The sequence below is a fragment of the Coregonus clupeaformis genome, chromosome 3 (genome assembly GCF_020615455.1).
Source record: "Coregonus clupeaformis isolate EN_2021a chromosome 3, ASM2061545v1, whole genome shotgun sequence".
In the NCBI taxonomy this organism is placed as follows: domain Eukaryota; kingdom Metazoa; phylum Chordata; class Actinopteri; order Salmoniformes; family Salmonidae; genus Coregonus; species Coregonus clupeaformis.
This window is the reverse complement of record NC_059194.1, coordinates 27,122,460-27,144,041: the sequence shown is the minus strand read 5'-3', so window position 1 is coordinate 27,144,041 and position 21,582 is coordinate 27,122,460. Positions and strand designations below refer to the sequence as shown.

Sequence of the window (21,582 nt, the reverse complement as noted above, 5' to 3'; positions counted from 1 at the left end):
TGGGCCAAAATACCAGCAACAGTGTGTGAAAACCTTGTGAAGACTTACAGAAAACGTTTGACCTGTGTCATTGCCAAGAAAGGGTATATAACAAAGTATTGAGAAACTTTTGTTATTGACCAAATACTTATTTTCCACCATAATTTGCAAATAAATTCATTAAAAATCCTACAATGTGATTTTCTGGAGAAAAAAAATCTCATTTTGACTGTCATAGTTGACGTGTACCTATGATGAAAATTACAGGCCTCTCTCATCTTTTTAAGTGGGAGAACTTGCACAATTGGTGGCTGACTAAATACTTTTTTTCCCCACTGTAGGTGCCTGATTCATTGCCTTTAATACATATTGGGCCTCAAGGCAACCAGAGTAAGGGTCAATCCAGTGTGTCCACAGCCAAGCCCTCATCTGTTAGTACAGATTTGGCTATTCTGCATGTGTTCTAAAACACATGATATTCACCCTTAATGGATACTTTTTTTTCCCTCTCTCCTCTTCCAGGAGCCACATCACTCATCTAACCCAGGGCGGGGCCTGGAGTGCAGAGTGATGCCTAATGGGATTCCTGATGGCCCGTGCCCCATATAGCTGCCGTCAGAGGGACAGAGAGTGCACCAGGCCCTTGACCCATACAGCAGCTCACAGAGAGCTGACCCCTCTCCATCACCCCTGTGGGAGCCAAAGGCTAATGGCTAATGCCAATGTCCAGGCCCAGCCACGCACTATGCTAACAAGCTAAGGCTAATGGATAATGTTAGCGGTGCAGCCAGACACTGTGTTAACCAGCTAAGGAAGCTAACAGCTAATGTTAGCAGCCCAGCCAGGCAGAAACTGTGTTTGCTATGGCTAACGCTAGCAGCCCAGCCAAGACACTGTGCTAACCAGCGTCTTTGTAGTCGCCCGAAGGTGTGAAGCTTTATATCTGTACAGCACAAGGACGTTCCACGAAAATGACTTTTACACAATGCAAAAGGAATTTTCCACATGTTTTGTCCCGTCCGAGTGCCAGTAACTGTTTGCGTATCTCGGTATGTATGTTTGTTTTCCTTTTTTCCCCAATGCGTTTCAAACTTCTATTTTTTTACGGGGTGTTCATGCGCACCAGCGTTGACTCGATTTGGGCCAGGCTGGCTGCATTTCATGCAGCAGTGCTCGGGGGGCTGTGGCAGGCGTACCCAGAGCAGAACAGCGCAGATTGCCGGGGAGCCAGCGGGACCCACAGCAAGCTTATTGACACTGTGGAACTGACACATCATCAGTGAAAAACCCAGGATTTATTTAAGACAGCCAAAGTGCCCGCCAGGCCAGGCAGCGCTGCTTCTGTGCACAGTGAGTTTCACTGCTTCCATCACACGCAGCACGCAGACACATGTACACATTGTTTCAGATGAACGCTCATTCTGTACTAACACACATACACACATTCATATCACACAGGCATACAAAAAACAGATACACCCACATCCACAAACAGTGGAGAGAGAGAGGCCGTGATTTTGCCTCGTAGTGTTCAGGAAGAGGGTCTCGAGTCGAGGACAATTTGAATCGCGGCGCAGTGTGTTTAGCTGAGAAAGCGTCTAGCGTTAAACGCCGGGCCCTCCACTGTGGACTCTGGCTCCTCACTCCCCCTGTGTGCACAGAAGGGGAGGCAGGGTGCCCCAGGCTCTAGAGCTGCTAGACTGCCCCCCCCCCCCTCCCAGGACACTAGGGGGGCTAGGGAGGGGTACCACCACCTCCACACAGCAGCCCAATTCCAAATCAAATCTTAGCCCCTTCCACATGGCACTTCATCTGAAATGATCAGATAAGCAATATGCTAATAACTTCACTTTTCCCTCTGCTGGGTGGAAAGTTCACCATATTGCTTATATAAACATTTCAGGGGTACACACATGCCTAGGATAGTAGGAGATAGTCTGATGTGGGGTTGGGCTACCATCACACCAGGATCATGTGACACTCCAGACAGAGCACAGTCTATTTGCCTTAAACCCAAACAGAGCCCGTCATGGACGAATAAGTGTGTTTTCATGCTGCTGCCTGAAACATTATTGAATGGAGTTGGCCCTGGCTCCCGCTTTCCCGCTCTTCTTTTCTCTTTTTATGCTTGTGGCCAGATGTGAAAGGACTGGCTCAGTGTGTTCACTCAGCGTTTTCACAATCGGAGGACAAGATTGCATCAGTGGGTGGATGTGGATGTCATACAAGGTGAGATTCTGTTTCGGGGTCTGGGTTCTGTGGCATTTTGCATTGTATTGGTGGATTTAGAGAGGCTTTATGAGTAAGGAAAGGGAAGACAGTGGGAATTCACAGCGCTAGAGTGGCCTAGCACCTGAGAGACTAGTTAGAAAAGGCTGGGGTCAAATAGGGTTTTGGCGGCATGGAGGGAGGATGGATGGAAGGTGGAAGAGAGGTGGAAGGGAGGCTCGGAGGGGGTGGAGATCTGAGAGACGAGGAAAGACGAAGAAAATAGTTCATTTAGCACTCCTGGGCTGAGCGGAAAGGAGCGATCCACTTTGATGTGCTTGCCACAGCAAATCTCCAGAAAGAGACAGACAGGATGCGAGCGATTTCCTGGAAAAGAGGAAAGATGCTCTGGGTTTTTTATGTAGCATACCACTTCCATAACCATCAAGTTATTACACCCACACTCGCAGGGAGGCATGATGCGAATAGTTTAGATTAATTCAGAGAATGTTCTGACCTTATTGCCAAGAACAAGATTTGTTTGAATCCCATCCCGGTATTCGTTAGACTTTATCTCCTCCAGGCGCCAGTGTTCACATTTGACATCGTTGAGCGCTGCTGCGCCTGTCTGTTTGTTTTGATGCCGTTGCTAGGGAACTGTCCCCAAGGACACGGCGCTGCAGATTGTGAGTCGGCAAGGTGGGGCGCCGTTCATAATGGAAATGCTAATAACCATATTGGGAAGAGAGAGCGCCTCATTTCCATACCCCCCCTCCCTTAACCACCCCCGCTGAATGAGGCCTGCCACTGTTTAGTGTTTAGCTGGCATACAGTAGATAGTCATTATCATTGACATCTGTTCTACCTTTGCCAAGCGCTGACATGCACCGGCATCCTTTCTTAACATGTCAGGATCCAGGAACTAAGAAGTGCTCGAGTGAAGAAAAACACCCAACGCGAAGAATGTTAACTCTTTGGAAACTCTTTAATGTTAAACACACATCTCATTACACATTGATGATCCCCCTGAACATAGAGTACTTGAGGCTCTGAATATATGCAGCATCTCTCTCTCTGAAATAATGCATCTATTGAACTATAACTGGGGGAAGAGATTAGGCCTAGAAACCAAAAGGTACTACCCATAACTCCTGTAGACCTATATAAATGTGTTGTGTGTTTCAGACAATAGTGAAGTAGGAGAGGCTAGGTGGAATTAATGATTATACCACTGTAGCCGGCAGTTTGTCAGACAGACAGAAGCATATATATTCCTATGGTCTGTTTGTAATGCAGCAGAACTGTAGCTTTTCACTGTACCCCTCTTACTCAAACTCCCAGAAGCCAATACTGTCTTTGTAGTGGCCCTCTGTTGTAGCCCTTTGAAGACCAGCCCATCAAAAGGCTTTTCTCTGAGGGAGTGTTAACACTAAATTAGATTGCCCACACCACGTCTCTCTGTAGTCATGTGATTATCCCTTTCTGAGGCATCTAATGTTCTAAGATAGAACTACTGTGGAGCTCTACCAGAAGGGCGACCGCATGCGGGAAACCAGTCCCACCATCTTTGGTGGGATTGAAGAGAAGCGCTCATCTCCAGAGACAGAGCGAGGCAGAGACAGTTTCGGGAACATGGCCAACGAGGGGTGCCCCCTGCTATATATAGTGGGGTCAACCCGTTAACGAGCACGCTCATTGTTCCCAACATGTAAGCGGCGAGACCTTCCATGTTTGAGTTCCGTGCACTCTGGCATCGTTACGAGACACAGTGAGGGTTGTTAGCGTTCTGTAACATGGCAGGGCCATGAATCATCTGAACTCTTATGGGAATCAGAGCTATGACAACATACACTAGCCTATGCTAACACACAGGTAGATGCCCCCGCCACCGCAAAACACAGACTCATCATTTCTATTTGAATGTCGATCTGAAGTCTATTTTTGTTTATGACTTTGTTTATGTGTCATTTATTTAATTGTTTATTTGTTTATGTACTGTACTAACATTCCTCCCTATTGCTGTCCTCCCGGCCGGTTTTTAATCTGTATAAAACCTTTGTGAAAGAAATGCTTTTAAATAACGAGTGGGTTACTGGCTGCTTTCTACTCTTTGTGTACAAAGGATAAATAAAATTTGTATTTGTTATACACAACGTCGGCTTGTGTTGTGTGTATGCCTCAAGCGATGATCCTGAATTGAATTATGAGAATCATCACATGATACTTAATGCTCATATCAATGCCAGTGTATCCTGTATCCTTTATTTCTTTTTCTTGTGTTTACGCTTGGACTTGGACTTGAAAGACTGATTGATATTTCCAGTCGAGACCCCAGATTTGGTGTGGATCGCCCCCTCCGATGGACACGGCTGTTCGTCAGAACGCTTTCCCTCTGTTTTACTCCCTTCATCCATTTTGCTTTCCTCTGCCTCTCCTTTGTTAGGTCTATCCATCTGTGTGTCTAACCTGACTCTCTCCTCAGCTACCTCCGAAAGTACCTCAGTGGCCTGTAGGTTAGGGAGGTCTGCAGTGGCTAATGGACTCCTATTGGTTGATTGGGATTGAATGGCTCTGCTTCTTGTACTCTCATTGGTGCCTTTGTTCCCTGTGCTTCCCTTGGTTACTTCCTGGGCGGCAGTTGAGTGACATTTGCCCCTTTCCACAGCCGTATCCTTCCCTGATCTCTCTGTAGCTACATTATCTCTTCCTGCATTGGTCTGTGCCATATCTGTCTCTTTATCTCCTGCTCTGTTAACTACCCCCGCCTGTCCATCTCTCTCTACCTCTACACTCTCTCTTCTATTCCCACTAGCCTTCTCCACTCCCCTACTACCTCCCTCTTTCTCAGCAATGGCTGCTTTCTTCGCACTCCCCTCCTCTCCTTTTCCCTCTGGCTTCTTCTCCTCTCTCACTCCATCACTACCTCCCTCTTTTACAGTCTCCCCTTCTTTCTGAACGCTCCCCTCCTCTCCTTTTTTCTCCTCTTGAAACTTCACTGTTTTCTTTACTTTCCTGGCCTTGGTCTTGGTGCCCTTGAGGCCCCACTTTTCCTCTGTAGCTTCCCAGTAGTTCTTCTTGTCGCTGATGTGTTTGTTCCGGAGGTTCTCGCCTAGCCTCTTCATCTCCTGATTGACGATGGGCTTGAACCTGGGCTCCAGACGCTCCACCTTCTGGAAGTCATTCCTGGCCTCCTCCTCGTTGCAGAGAGCCGAGTGCGCCCTGGCCCGCTGGTACACCGCCTTGAAGTTATCTACACAGAAAGGGAGGTATAGGAGGGAGAGAAAGTGGGTACAGTAGAGGAAGATATTTGTAGCGGGAAAGAGATGGAAGAGAGAAACATTACAAAGAAGTAAGGACGGACATTGAGAGAGGAGAAGAAGCAGGGAGAAGGAAGAGAGAAATGAGTTAAGAGAGAATTAGAGATAGAGGGAGATTAGAAGAGACAGGGAGAGGGAGAGGGAGACAGAGACAGTAAAATATGTGCAGTTAGACAGTGAGCGAGAGAAGAGGAGACAGACCAAGAAAGTGGGTAAGCGAGAAATGGAGAGAACAAAAAAAATACAAAGGAAGTGAGAGAAAAGAGAGAATTTGACGACTCATTGTTAAGTAAAAGACTACGATCAGTAAACCCATGCATATCACATCTACTCCGCTGTCGTGACGTGACTTTACTTTAATGTATGACTGTTATTTATCGAATCACCTAACTATGTTTAATTGTCACTCGATTAAATTAATCATGTAACAATTAACTCATTAGGAATTTGGGGCGGCACGGAAGAAGTTGTTTAACGAGTTACCATCTTCCGAATTAAACTCTTAGAAGATATATTAAATATATCGATAAGTCAGTTATTAAATAATTACCTCTCATCAGTCTCATTCTGAACGTCGCATAATCCTTGAACCTGCAAGAACCCTAACCTTATTGATAAATCAGCAATACACAAATTTACATTTACATAATTTAGCAGACGCTCTTATCCAGAGAGACTTACAAATTGGTGCATTCACCTTGTGATCGCCAGTGGGACAACCATTTTTTAAAAATGTTATGGGGGGTGGGGGAAGAAGGATTACTTTTATACTATTCCAGGTATTCCTTAAAGAGGTAGGGTTTCAAGTGTCTCCGGAAGGTGGTCAGTGACTCCGCTGTCCTGGCGTTGTGGGGGAGCTTGTTCCACCATTGGAGTGCCAGAGCAGCGAATAGCTTTGACTGGGCTGAGCGGGAACTGTGCTTCCGTAGAGGTAGGGGAGCTAGCAGGCCAGAGGTGGATGAACGTAGTGCCCTTGTTTGGGTGTATGGTCTGATCAGAGCCTGAAGGTAAGGAGGTGCAATTCCCCTCACAGCTCCGTAGGCAAGCACCATGGTCTTGTAGTAGATGCGAGCCTCAACTGGAAGCCAGTGGAGTGTACGGAGGAGCGGGGTGACATGAGAGAACTTGGGAAGGTTGAACACCAGACGGGCTGCAGCGTTCTGGATAAATTGTAGGGGTTTAATGGCACAGGCAGGGAGCCCAGCCAACAGCGAGTTGCAGTAATCCAGACGGGAGATGACAAGTCCTGGATTAGGACCTGTGCCGCTTTTTGTGTAAGGTAGGGTCATACTCTGTGAATGTTGTAGAGCATGAACCTGCAGGATCGGGTCACCGCTTTGTTGTTAGCGGAGAACAACAGGGTGTTGTCCAGGGTCACGCCAAGGTTCTTTGCACTCTGGGAGGAGGACACAATGGAGTTGTCAACCGTGATGGCGAGATCATGGAACGGGCAGTCCTTCCTGATATGTCTGCCAGACATGCGATTCACCACCTGGTTATCAGAAGGGGGAAAGGAGAAAATGAATTGTGTGTCGTCTCTGTAGCAATGATAGGAGAGACCATGTGAGGATATGACAGAGCCAAGTGACTTGGTGTATAGAGAGAATAGGAGAGGGCCTAGAACTGAGCCCTGGGGGACACCAGTGGTGAGAGCACGTGGTGCGGAGACAGATTCTCGCCATGCCACCTGGTAGGAGCGACCTGTCAGGTAGGACGCAATCCAAGAGTGAGCAGCGCCGGAGATGCCCAACTCGGAGAGGGTGGAGAGGAGGATCTGATGGTTCACAGTATCAAAGGCAGCGGATAGGTCTAGAAGGATAAGAGCAGAGGAGAGAGAGTTAGCTTTAGCAGTGCGGAGAGCCTCCATGACACAGAGAAGAGCAGTCTCAGTTGAATGACCAGTCTTGAAACCTGACTGGTTTGGATCAAGAAGGTCATTCTGAGAGAGATAGCAGGAGAGTTGGCTAGAGACGGCACGCTCAAGAGTTTTGGAGAGAAAAGAAAGAAGGGATACTGGTCTGTAGTTGTTGACATCGGAGGGATCGAGTGTAGGTTTTTTGAGGAGGGGTGCAACTCTCGCTCTCTTGAAGACAGAAGGGACATGGCCAGCGGTCAAGGATGAGTTGATGAGCGAGGTGAGGTAAGGGAGAAGGTCTCCGGAAATGGTCTGGAGAAGAGAGGAGGGGATAGGGTCAAGCGGGAAGGTTGTTGGGCAGCCGGCCGTCACAAGTCGCAACATTTCATCTGGAGAGAGAGGGGAGAAAGAAGTCAAAGCATAGGGTAGGGCAGTGTGAGCAGGACCAGCAGTGTCATTTGACTTAATAAATGAGGATCGGATGTCGTCAACCTTCTTTTCAAAATGGTTGACGAAGTCATCCACAGAGAGGGAGGAGGAGGGGGATTCAGCAGGGAGGAGAAGGTGGCAAAGAGCTTCCTATGGTTAGAGGCAGAGGCTTGAAATGTAGAGTGGTAGAAAGTGGCTTTAGCAGCGGAAACAGAGGAAGAGAATGTAGAGAGGAGGGAGTGAAAAGATGACAGGTCTGCAGGGAGTCTAGTTTTCCTCCATTTCCGCTCGGCTGCCCGGAGCCCTCTTCTGTGAGCTCGCAATGAGTCGTCAAGCCACGGAGCAGGAGGGGAGGACTGAGCCGGCCGGGAGGATAGGGGACATAGAGAGTCTAAAATGCAGAAAGGGAGGAGAGGAAGGTTGAGGAGGAAGAATCAGGAGATCGGAGGGAGAAGGATTTAGCAGAGGGAAGAGATGATAGGATGGAAAAGGAGAGAGTAGCGGGAGAGAGAGAGCGAAGGTTGCGACGGCACATTACCATCTGAGTAGGGGCAGAGTGAGTAGTGTTGGAGGAGAGCGAGAGAGAAAAGGATACAAAGTAGTGGTCGGAGACTTGGAGGGGAGTTGCAGTGAGATTAGTAGAAGAACAGCATCTAGTAAAGATGAGGTCAAGCGTATTGCCTGCCTTGTGAGTAGGGGGGGACAGTGAGAGGGTGAGGTCAAAAGAGGAAAGGAGTGGAAAGAAGGAGGCAGAGAGAAATGAGTCAAAGGCAGACGTAGGGAGGTTAAAGTCACCCAGAACTGTGAGGGGTGAGCCATCCTCAGGAAAGGAACTTATCAAGGCGTCAAGCTCATTGATGAACTGTGAGGGCGATAAATGACAAGGATGTTAAGCTTGAATGGGCTAGTGACTGTGACAGCATGGAATTCAAATGAGGAGATAGACAGATGGGTCAGGGGAAAAAGAGAGAATGTCCACTTGGGAGAGATGAGGATTTCTGTGCCACCGCCGCGCTGACCAGATGCCCTCGGGGTATGTGAGAACACATGGTCAGACGAGGAAAGAGCAGTAGGAGTAGCAGTGTTTTCTGTGGTAATCCATGTTTCCGTCAGCGCCAAGAAGTCGAGGGACTGGAGGGTAACATAGGCTGAGATTAACTCTGCCTTGTTGGCCACAGAACGGCAGTTCCAGAGGCTGCCGGAGACCTGGAACTCCACGTGGGTCGTGCGCGCAGGGACCACCAGATTAGAGTGGCAGCAGCCACGCGGTGGGAAGCATTTGTATGGCCTGTGCAGAGAGGAGAGAACAGGGATAGACAGACACATAGTTGACAGGCTACAGAAAAAGGCTACAATAATGCAAAGGAGATCGGAATGAAATGAACTAAACATCTGGGAAAGCGAGAGAGTGGGGCCTCCCTCACTTACGTTTCACTGAAACACTTAAATATAACTCTCCCAACTTCCACTTTAGAAATTATAATTGTTGGAAACTACAGCGGTTCAATGTTTTCTAGGAATAGACTCTAACTTAGTTTATTCAGCTAGCTAACTTGGTACAGTATTCTTCCGTGAAAACCGCCAAGGGCACCGAATCCTATGAAGCCATAGCCAACTAGCATGCCAGCCTCCAATAACACGGTTTAGCACCAATACTCGGTTACAACAAACCAACAGTGTGTTAACACGCCAAACAGATCAGTCGTGTCCGTGTCTAACGTTGTGTAAAGTTTTGGGTTAGTTTTGACAGTTTACATTTACATTTACATTTTAGTCATTTAGCAGACGCTCTTATCCAGAGCGACTTACAGGAGCAATTAGGGTTAAGTGCCTTGCTCAAGGGCACATTAACGTCATTTAGCAGACGCTCTTAGCCAGAGCGACTCACAAATTGGTGCGTTCACCCTATAGCCAGTGGGATAACCACTTTACAATTGGGGGGGGGGGGTAAGTTATAACCTACATACTAAGGGTAAGTTATAACCTACATACTCACAATTTGAGTGAGTATGTCGTCAACTTATTCATCCAGTTAGTTAGCTAGAATAGTTAGCATACTAGCTAGCCATTGCTCTCTGCCAACGAACCAACCCCTCCTCCCATGGCACGAAACACACAGAGAGAGCCAAGCTAACCTTAACTAGTCACCCATGTCCCAAATTCCCTTGAACGACTCTGGTTACCAGTATGTAAAAACAAAACTAAAATAAATGTAGGTTATAACTTACCCTTAGTAGCTACTGTTAGCCAGTTAAGTGCAAAGCTAGCCACTGAATCGATTCAGCCAGTTCGCGTCTGTCCCAACGGAGAGAAAGCGTCTCCAAACATTACAGCAAGGTCGTTCCAGCTATTGTTTAGTTAGCTATCCAGGTAGCAACAAGCTAGCTACATTTCGAGTACAGTAGCTACTAACTACCTAACGTTAACGCTTCAGATAATGAGGTTAGAAAAACAGCTGAATGGTAGGTAGCTAGCTGGCATAATTACAGGTACTCTTAAGCGTGAAATAACATTGGAAACAACTATCCACAGTTGCTAATAGTTACCAGTAGCTACCCGCTAGCTAGCTAGCTTTATTGATCCAGGTAGTGGGTTAGCTAGCCTCGTGCTTCACCGGGCTCAGCCGAATACAATACTTACCTACAAGAATTACCTACAATAACTACCTAGATAAACTACCTACAATACCTAACTACAATACCTACCTACAATCTAAATACATGGCTTAATTATTTATTTACTAACTAACTAAATAAATAAATAATAACACAATACAATACAAACACACACATAGGTTATTGATTACTAACGTAATACAATGAAAACAGGTCCCTAGTGGACTGGACTAACATTAGCATAAATGCTTGGGTAGAAGGAGAGTCAGAGTGGAAGGGAGAGACAGAGATTCAAACTATTGTGGTTACTTTGGAGACTATGCTCACAGTAATCATCAGAGGTGTGGACTCGAGTCATGTGACTTGGACTCGAGTCAGACTCGAGTCATGAATTTGATGACTTCAGACTCGACTCGACAAAATGTACAAAGACTTGCAACTCGACTTGGACTTTAACATCAATGACTCGTGACTTGACTTGGACTTGCGCCTTATGACTCGAGAAGACTTGCTACGAGGACTTGTAATGACTTGCAAAGGCTTGCTAAGAGGACTTGAAATGACTCGAAACTAAAATGTAGGACTTTGGACTCGACTTGAGACTTGATGGCTTTGACTTTTGACTCGACTTGGGACTTGCCTCATCTTTGACTCGACTTGACTCGGGACTCGAGGGCAAAGACTTGAGACTTACTTGTGACTTGCATAACAATGACTTTGTCCCACCTCTGGTAATCATAATACTTATGCACCCTAATAACGCTCATTCGGATTAGAAATGTAACATGTATTTATGTGTTGCTGTCCTCGATAGTTGAGTTGATGATGTAGGACTCTGGTTTGCCCACCAGAGATCTCAATGTCCTTGGTAGAGTTTCTGGTTGTAGTGGTGGTTAGAATGGATACTTCAGATGTACCAGCGGTTGTCGGAGAGGGATTGTCCTTTCCAACTCGTGTCTTTAGTGAAAGTTCTCTAGATGACTATACATGCCAGCTGCAGACTGAGATGATAAGGTCTAGTGCATTGTCTTCTTCTTCACCTCGTGTAGAGGTTGAGAGTTTCATAGTTTCTCCATTTCAAACGTGTGGACTAACGTCTCACATTTTCTGGTCTTTCTAGTCTAACCATTTTGTAACGTGTAGCTTCAGCTTCACGCTTCTTGGTCTTGTAGAGTGTCAAACATTTTAAGCCGTGGGGCTTACTGGTCTGGTAGAAATTCAACCATTTGCAATGTTTGGCTCACGCTTCACGTCTGCTGGTCTTCCTTTGGTAATGGAGTTGTAGTTTTAAACCATTTTGTAACGTTTAGCTCACGCTTCACGTCTGCTGGTCTGAGGTGAATTTCGTCACAAGGCTTTTTATGCACTTGGGGTAAAAGGGGCGTTCCGTCATGTTTACACGATCTCTGATGTCACTTGGGGCGTGGCTAGTCACTGTGCATAGTTTATATGAAAAGCTATTATCTCATTAGAAGACTAAAATCACATTCCTATCTTCACCAAAATACGCTAATATTTAATCAAATATTTTATACAACATTTAGATGTAAACTTGACAGATAGAATATGTACACTTTCCGAGTTACAGTTATTACTTGATACCATCCTTAATGACATCACAAAATAATAAACAATATGACATGATTATTCTTTAGATCCCCACTGACCATTTCCCACATTCTTTTAAGTAGGAATATTGTTTCATTATCCATTTTTGGATGTTGGAGTCTTGGCAGGAAGACTTCCTTTGTCTCACAGGGACATTCTTTCTTCCCATACTAGAGACCAAAAGGAGTCCTCTTCTGCAAACTATTTATGACCGGCTGTTAAGTCATAAAACTGGCCCCCAGGAAAGGGGGAGTTCAAACCTTGGCTAGCAGGAATGTTTGATCCTCAACCCATGAGGGCAAGTCATGAAAACAGAAAACAATTAATTTCACTCCTGACTGTTGTGTTAAGAGTACAGTACCAAGGAAGAAACACAATAATGGAGAATGATGCAAGTGGGTTTGGCAACTTCCAGAAAAAAGGGAGAGAGAAAGATTGAAAAATCAAGTCGGGGAGCAACACAATGGCAAGGTCTGCTCAAGTCCAAGCAGTTTTACTACAGATGTAGAGCGTTAAACTCCAAACAGAGCCCAGCTAGCACATAACGTTCTGAGAACCATATATTTCTTAGAGTTCTCCAACTGAGAGCGTGGTTATCCTATGGTTATTTTGCATACAACCTTCCCACAACTTTCTGGGAATGGTGCAGGATAGTTATTTTCTTGGTATTTCATTACTTTAACAGAACATTTCCTAAAAGTTCAAACATGGTTTAATTTCAATTTTGATAATGTTCTAGAAACGTTATCCAACTGGTTTGACATTGTGAATGTTCTCAAATAGTTCAGAGAACGTTAAGAAACAACGTTCTTCTGTGGGAATTTCAGTACTTCAGCATAACGTTTCCTCATGGTTCTATTTATAGTCATGTTCTCAAATTGTTCCAGAATGTTAAGAAACAACGTTCTTCTGTGAGAATTTCAGCATAACGTTTCCTACAGGTTTCCTCATGGTTCTATTTAAAGTAATGTTTTCATTGTTCCGAGAACGTTAAGAAAACGTTCCATAAAAACCAAAATAAAATTGTTGTAACGTTCAGAGAATATTCTAAGAATGTTATTTAAAAACATATACATTCCATTCTCAGCATCAACAAAACTCTCTCCATCCTCTATCTTGTTAAGTATGTTCAGGTGTGCCCACTAATTGGCCACACCTGATCTTAATGAGTGCTTGATTCCATTGAAATGGGGTCTGTTTTAATAGACTAAAATGAACAGTTTTGTATGCATAAAAAAACATGGCATGCTTATTGAAACATTCAGTGAAAGTTAAGGAAGTTATTCAAAAACCTCCAAATAACCTATAATTTCTGTTCTCAGAGCGTTAATAAAACCTCCCTGGAAAACTTTCAAGGAACCAGAGAAAACATTCTCAGAACCTCCCTGCAAACTAAAAGTAAACGTTCCCAGAACAGGCGAAATGGTCACTTCTGTTCTCAGAACGTTTAGAAAACGGTCAGTTTTACAGGTCAGGAAACGTATGGCTTCGTTCCCACAACCAATGTGAAACCAAAAACATATGTTCCCACAACTTCCAATGAATCAGATGTGCTAGCTGGGGTAAGTGTATCTTTTTTATTTGAAAGATTCTTTCTCACTGATATGAAAGATAAGTTCCATATGTTTCGAAAATCGTATCGCAAGCAATGATTATTGACGTTTCTAAACTTAAAACAGAGCGTCTGGATTGCATTACATGGTCCCACCTGTAAGCGGTGCTCTGAGAACCCTTGGGATAAGGCAGAATGCCTTGTTAATGCCTTGGGTTCTCGAGGGCAATGGCAGCTGCTTCTCAGCCATGAGAATAAGAGAAGTAGGGAAGAGAGAGAAAGAGGGAGATAGAGAGTGGGATAAAAATGTATAAAAGGGGTGAGGGGGAAGTGAATGAGAGAAAAAAAGACAACAAGGAGACAGAGGTACGGGGGAAGAGAGAGGGAGACCGAGACAGAGGTAGGGAGAGGTAAGAAACAAAGAGACAGAGACAAAGGAAGAGAAAGGCAGACCGAAAGAAAGAAAGGTAGTGTGTGTGTGAGAAAGTACCTCTGTGTTTCTTGAGCAGCTTGGTGTTGAGCGCCACCACTTCCTGGTAGTCCCTGAGCTCGAGCAGACACTGGCTGAGGTTGAGCGTGATCGGCACACGCACCTTCTCCAGAGAGTCCCAGTCCTCCCTCCTCTCTTTATAGCACACCATCTGCACAGGGAGATGGAGGGAGAAGGAGAGAGAAAGAGAGGGGGGGTAGCAAGAGGGAGTGGAGAAAGGGACAGTAAGGGAGATAGAGAGAGAGAAGGGGAAAGAGGAAGTGAGAGATAGGGGAAGGGAGGGGGAGACAGAGAGAGGGAGAAAGAGACGAAGGGGGAGAGATAGAGGGCGGTAGAGGGAGGGGAGAGAGAGGAATAGGAAGAGACAAAGAGAGATACACAGAGGAAAGTGAGATGGAGGGGAACGACAGAGTTAGAGAAAGAGATGCTTGGGTGAGCGCTGTCACTCAAAAAATCTCCAAGGGTCTCTCTGTTATTTTTAGCTCTCCTCTTCCTGTTCCTGTTCTGTTCTGCCAGTGTACCTTCAATCCTATAGCCTTGCTCTTCTCACTTCAGTGGAGTGGCAGCAATGTAAAATGAATTGAGCCTGTGAGATGCCAAGAACCAATGGCTCTTATGTAACATGTATCATTGAGGAGTCTTCTTGAGGCGCTTGCACACTGTTCAAACAATGACCAACATTCCAAAGTTGGCAGTTGTATGTTCAAAAGATTATCCAAAACACAAACATTACCCAACAAATGTCATATTGCCTTAATGCATTGTCGTCATCATTCTTAACTATTTCATAACAACATTTTATTTTATTTTTCAGCCTGTCATTCTAATAACTAATTATTTTATCTCTGTATTATAAGTTCTCTGATGTTCAACAGCAGTGACTGCTAGATGAATTGGTTGTTTCACACTGAATGAAGACCTAACACCGAATGAACACACCAATGACCGTAAGGCGCTACAGAGGGTAGTGCGTACAGCCCAGTACATCACTGGGGCCAAGCTTCCTGCTATCCAGGACCTATATTTAGGCGGTGTCAGAGAAAGGCCCAAAAAATTGTCAAAGACTCCAGTCACCCAAGTCATAGACTGTTCTCTCTGCTACCGCACGGCAAGCGGTACTGGAGCACCAAGTCTAGGTCCAAAAGGCTTCTTAACAGCTTCTACCCCCAAGCCATAAGACTGCTGAACAATTAATCAAATGGCCACCCGGACTATTTACATTAACCCCCCCTCCTTGTTTTTACACTGCTGCTACTCGCTGTTTATTATCTATGCATAGTCACTTTACCCCTACCTACATGTACATATTACCTCAACTAACCTGTACCCCCGCACATTGACTTGGTACCTGTACCCCCTGTATATAGCCACGTTATTGTTATTTTATTGTGTTACTTTTTAGTTTATTTTTTACTTTAGTTTATTTAGTAAATATTTTCTTAACTATATTTCTTGAACTGCATTGTTGGTTAAGGGCTTGTAAGTAAGCATTTAACGGTAAGGTCCACACCTGTTGTATTCGGCGCATGTGACAAATAAAACTTGATTTGATTTGAATGAATGAACATTCCACTATTGAAAGAACACATCACTGAATGAACACACCATTGAATGAACTGACCACTGAACAAAATAACACACCATTGAATGAAGCTGCAAATTAATGGACACAAACCTTGTTCTGAATGAAGTCCACATACTCCAGAGCCTCCTTGAACTTTCTTGTGGCCTCGCTGTATTTCTGCTCTGTAAGCAGGAAGTTACCCTCCTTTTCCAGGAACATGATGTGTCGTAACTTCTGCTGCCAATCCATCCCCTCTATCACGGACAGAGCACTCTGATTGGTCTCTGGCTGGGTTTCCGGGGTGCTCTCTGTCCTCCTACTGGCTGTTTCATCCTTCATTGTAGCCTGATTGGCGGTTCTATCCTTCACTTTAGCCTTATCCTTCACTGTAGCAGTAATGGTTGTTCCATCCTTCTCTATAGCCTTTTTCCATCCTGTCTCATCCTGCTTGTCATGTTTCACTTCCTCTTTGGAAGAGGCCGAGTTATCTTTGCTTTCCTCCTCATCTTTCACCTTGGTCTCTGTGCTCTCACCATCCTCTTTCTCTTCCTTCATCCCTTTCTTGCCCTCTTCCCCCTCATCATCTTCCTCCTCCTCATCTTCCTCTTTCTTCCCCTGTTTCTCCTCTTGCTCCAGGCAGTTCCAGTATTTCTCCTTCTCCTCCCAGTATTTCTCCTTCAGTCTATCAGCGAGGAACCTCAGCTCTTTGTGCACCAGAGGGGCCAGAGTGATGTCCAGATTGGCCACCATGTTGAAGTCTCTCTTGGCCTCCTTCTCGTTCCACACTGCAGCATGGGCCTTGGCCCTCTTGTAGTAGGCCTTTACACAGTCTGTAGGAGAGCGGGAGGGAGGGAGATGGAAAGGGTGGCGAGACAGAGAGAGAGAGAGAGATATTCATCAATATTCACTACCATCTTCGAAAGTAAGGCTTCATTAGAATGGATGCGCTAGTGTAGTGTCACTAACCAATATGCAGTAGCTAAGATAGCCATTTTTACTCATCTAGGGCTGTGCATGCTTGAATATGACATCGCCAATTACTGTATTTCTTATCAGCGGAGAACACGTCAGAGAGAGAAAAGATACCCACTTAGGGTGTGAGTGAGAGAGAGAGACAGAGGGAGTCTAAGAGAAAGAATAATAGATACATAAAAAAGAGAGGTCCCCTGTCTCAGGCCCCCTGTCTCAGAACACACACACCACCTAATCCTGTCTCTCTGAGGAGTGGAGAGGAGTGGGCTGGAGGGCCTGGTTTAGATCCCCATTGATGGCTTTCCTCTCCTCTCCTCTCTATTTCATCCCCACTCCCCTCTAAATCTTTCATTCTGCCAATATTTAAATAGATTTTTTCATAGCCTCTAGCAATAACAGAGCCAGTGCGCCACGGAGAGCCTTCACCGACTCAGAGTGCCCCTCAGAAAGAAGATGTCTCCCAGATGGAGGGAAGGAGGGATGGAGGGGATGCTCATGAAAGGTTGAATGGCAGATTGGAAGTGATAAAGACGACAAGGTAACAATTACATGACTCCCCTGTAGCTCAGTTGGTAGAGCATGGCGCTTGCAACGCCAGGGTTGTGGGTTCGTTTCCCACGGGGGGCCAGTATGAAAATGTATGCACTCACTAACTGTAAGTCGCTCTGGATAAGAGCGTCTGCTAAATGACTAAAATGTAAATGTAAAATGAAAGAGGCTGGGGAGAGAGTGAGAGATGGAGAAGGGGAAAAGGAGGGGAGAAGAGAGTAGGAGAGGGAAGGACAGAAAGGAGAGGAGATGAGAGGAAGGCACTTGGCAGTCTCTCTCTCTCTCTCTCTCATATATAAGGCAGAGTCACACGTGCGTGTCTGTGTATCTGTATGTGTTACCTTTGTGTTTGTGTATCAGGTCACTGGTATGCTCCAGAACCTCATAGTACTCCTCCAGCTCCAACATGCACTGGCAGTAGTTCAACACTAGGGGGGTGATGAGCCTGTCCACAGCTATGTAGTCCTCATCACCTGGCATCTCCTACAGGTTGGGAAAGGGTTAAATTAGTGTCTGTAACATGTTTCTTTATCATGTTGATATTATCCCTCCCTCCCTCCTCATATTGTATGTCATGGATGCTCTGCCTCCTTTTCCGCTCCATCTCTTTTTATTTCATTCCCATCATATCCTCCTTCGCTCCCTACACTTATCTTTTCCAATCCAATCCCTCCCCTCCCTCCATACCCCTTTCTTTCACTCTTCATGTCATAACCTCTCCTGTTATTTTCTATCCCTCCCTCCCCTCCCTCCTCTCACCTTGGACAGTACGATCCGGAGTAGCACCACAGCTTCCTGGTACTTCTTGGCAGCCTCTCTGAAGCATCCCTGTCTGACCAGCGCATTGCCCTGCAGGTGGAGCGAGGGCACTTCCTTCATCTTCTCATCCTTGTCCATTATCCACGACTCCCGCTTGTACGAGAAGGGGTCTCCCACCTGGGGAGATCAGGGGCGACAGGCAGAACAAATGGAAAAAGTAATTCAGGGTCTGGTTCATTCAGGCACATGGTAACAAAATCTTTTGCAATGGAAATTGGACAAGACCTGTTAGTCCCTCCCCGTTGTCTTCTGTTTGGTACCTACTGAACACAACCCGGCTCCACTTGGCTGAGGATTGAATGTGTTGCCTTTAACTCCGCTAGCCCCCCTGGTGGTTAGTGGCTGGTTACATAAGCCGTTTTGTTTGTGAACTGAGTGGTTGAGGTAGGATGAGCTGTTGTTTGTTGGAGACAGAGAGAGAAGGCTGTGTTTGGAGTCGGCTTGTAATGTAACGGGTGGAAATTATTGTCTGGAGGTTTGTTTGTGGGCGCCGAGATGTGTTTCTTTGGACAGATGTGTGTGAGTGGCAGAGGTGTGTTGCTGTTCACATTGAGAGATGTTTTCATAAACTGAGGGGTGTGTACTTCTAATGGAGTAGGTGTATAACCACTGGCGCTTGGTATTCCATCTGTGCTAACTTAATGTGTGTTGTGTGTAACGCATTTAACCCCTCTCCTCTTCCTGCAACTCCTCCCCAGGTCTTTAATGTAAATGTCACTGTCAATTCACCAAGTAAATGAAGGGTTAATAACAAAAGTAATGATGATAATGTAATAGCTTGTTACCTGAATGAGCTCCATGATGAAGATCAGTGCCTGAGGTGTCCTCATCAGTTCATCCAGCTCAGGCCAGCCAGTAGTGTTGTAGTGGAACATGTTCCCCATTCCACACGTGTGCCTCTGGCCCTCCAGGGGGTCCTTGCCCTGGGCAATCAGCCTCATCCCTTTGGACACGATGGGGTACAAGCCTGTGTGCTGAGATGAGAAAAGACACCACTGTAACTCAAATAGTGTCAGAAACACAAACCAACGTGGTCTCAGAGCATTTCATATTATTCTGTACGTAAATCCGAGACACTCCATTTAGTATGATATGTTACGTTTCGTATGGTATGTGTTAATTTGTGGATGTCCATCATCCATTTCGTATGGCATGTTACGAATTGCAATTAGGACAATATGTTACGAATTGCAATTTGTTTTGGCTAACGTTAGCTAGGTCGCTAACCCTGTTCCTGGAGAGTTACCCTCCTGTAGGTTTTCGCTCCAACCCCAGTTGTAACTAACCTGATTCAGTTTATCAACCAGCTAATTATTAGAATCAGGTGTGCTAGATTAGGGTTGGAGTGAAACCTACAGGAGGGCAGCTCTCCAGAAACAGTGTTGGAGAGCCCTGTTCTAGGGGTTAAGGTTACGGTTAGGAGTTAGGTTAAAGGGTTAAGGTTAGGGGAAGGGTTAGCTAAAAGGGTTAAGGTTAGTGTTAGGAGAAGGGTTAGCTAAAAGGGTTAAGGTTAGGGGAAGGGTTAGCGAACATGCAAAGTAGCTAAAAAGTAGTAAGTAGTTGCAAAGTTGCTAATTAGCTAAAATGCTAAAGTTGTCCGTGATGAGATTCATACACTCAACCTTTGGGTTGCTAGACGTTCGTGTTAAACGCCCACCCCGACCAACCACCCTTCTTCGTTTTTGCTTTAAGTAACCTTCTATCTTATATAACCATACCAAACGTAACATACAGTATCATACTAATTTGAGTGTCCCGGATTTACATTTACTATGTTATGTCTAGTCTATGAGACTAGGCTGCACACACACACACACACACACACACACAAACAATAACTCTGTTGTGACACAGAGTCAATTTGAGAAACAAACACGCACAACATCAATGTGACTAAAATAGACTCTGGAGGTACTTTTTCACCTCCGCCCTGCTGGTTGCTGAACCAGCGGCCCTAAACTAACGAATCACAACCCCCATTTGACTTGCAAATGTTTCCTACTCTTTGCTTTTCCCAGAAGGAGAGAGAAATAGAGAAATTGTTGCGGCCAAAAAGATGTATCTGTTTTAGTTTTTAATAGTGTATGTAGGAGGCCACAGAGGTTGGTTCATCTGCATAAGTATGAGGAGAGCAAAGCTTCCTCCGCCATCCCAGTGAACACTAATTACCAGACAATTTGGGGTCCCTGGATCTCCTGACTGTGGCCTCTGTTTCGCATAGGGAGGTGAAGGCGTCTGTGTGTGTTTATTTGTGTGTATTTAAATGGTCCCTGGACTCACAACGGCATCGCACCAGAACTCGGCCACCTCTCCTATCCTCATGGAGGTCAGCAGCGTCTCCCACACCTCCATCTTGAACATCTTCCCCACAAAGATCTCCATTGGCACCTTGGCTTTGGCTTTACGACTGTCATCAATCACTGTGCGCTCAAAGTTGTCCAACAGCGTCTGGAAGTGGAACACCAGCTTGGATGGAGAGGAGGAGAGAGGGGAGGGATAACTGTGGTCATATGTTCCAGAGCTTTCCATCGTCAACACACACACATATGTACGCACTTGCACCTACACATACATAGTGTCATTTGGACTGTGTTTGTGTGTGTCTGGATTCTGGCTGATCCTCTGCTCAACTCTGTGTGTTTTGAATGCTATGGCCCCAACCTTCCTTTGCTCTCTTTAACGGGAGTCATTTGTTTGAACTGTGTGACAGCGAGTAGGAGGCTCCCGACAGAATGGGAACAACACAGAACACAGCTGGCGAACGGGACAGATATTCAGGTTTTCATTGTCCAGGAAAATGTTAGTCATCATTGGACTCCAGGCCTGGGGCCATATGGCTGGACATGATGAGATGGTGTGTGTGTGTGTGTGTGTGTGTGTGTGTGTAGTTAGGGGACGTCATCAGCCATAGATCAGTACCACAAAGCCTGTGCACGAACACACTGATCCGTGACTGTTTAAACCCCACAGATGCCAATACGCCTTGTAGCAATTGTGTTGACCAAATGTTCACATTGTGTGTTACACCCAGATACAGAATATTTTACCCCCTCGCATGAATTATTCTAATCGAGGTGGGCAGCGAAATACAACTCTCTAAAAATATACATAATTCTGTGAAGTATTCATTACTACACAATGCTAATTATACATTACATAATTTCCTCCACACATTAAACCCTAGGCATATCTAGAGTTCAGCAGTTTCTGAAATGGCAACCTTTTCCCTATATAGGACACTACTTTTGACCACAGCACTACGCAGGCCCTGGTCAAAAGTATTGCCCTATAGAAGGAATAGGATGCCATCACAGACGCACACTGTCATGTCTGAGGGTGTTATGTCTTACCTTGGTCCCCGGTGGAAAGTGGGGCATTGGGCCATTCCCTCCAGACAGAATCTTCTTCTTGACCCCTGGGTAGTTCAGCAGGTACATCTCCTCCATTTTGGGGACCAAACTTCCTTTTCTCTAAACTGTGGGTAGGTAAAGGTGTGTTTTAAACCCTGGGGCAACACTGCAGGCTTTGGGGAAGAAGCAGCAGTGTGGTTCTTTCTCCTCTCTCCTGCTCTCCCTAATTAGCCTAGGGAGGAGGGAGTGTGTTGGCGTTCTGAGGCAGCCCGGTG

The 21,582-nt window shown here is 45.6% G+C and overlaps 2 protein-coding genes across 2 annotated transcripts in view; one reads left to right on the top strand and one right to left on the bottom strand.

The window, feature by feature from the left end:
- drp2 (dystrophin related protein 2) overlaps positions 1-1,005 on the top strand; it is a 123,749-nt gene extending 122,744 nt beyond the window's left edge. Inside the window, exon 24 of the mRNA XM_041853035.2 lies at positions 502-1,005. Coding sequence (XP_041708969.1) covers positions 502-521 — 20 coding nt within the window. The 3' untranslated portion in view covers positions 522-1,005. The remainder of the gene's footprint in view (positions 1-501) is intronic.
- A 79-nt stretch (positions 1,006-1,084) lies between these two features.
- On the bottom strand, positions 1,085-21,576 carry LOC121543288 (myosin-2 heavy chain). Its single transcript, XM_041853047.2, has 8 exons — positions 21,308-21,576; positions 20,238-20,423; positions 18,743-18,931; positions 17,898-18,074; positions 17,480-17,621; positions 15,729-16,447; positions 14,054-14,204; positions 1,085-5,437 (listed from the first exon to the last, which is right to left on the bottom strand). Exons 1-8 carry the CDS (start codon positions 21,401-21,403, stop codon positions 4,449-4,451), a joined length of 2,649 nt encoding a protein of 882 aa, XP_041708981.1. The 5' UTR covers positions 21,404-21,576; the 3' UTR covers positions 1,085-4,448.
- Between the last annotated feature and the right edge of the window lie 6 nt (positions 21,577-21,582).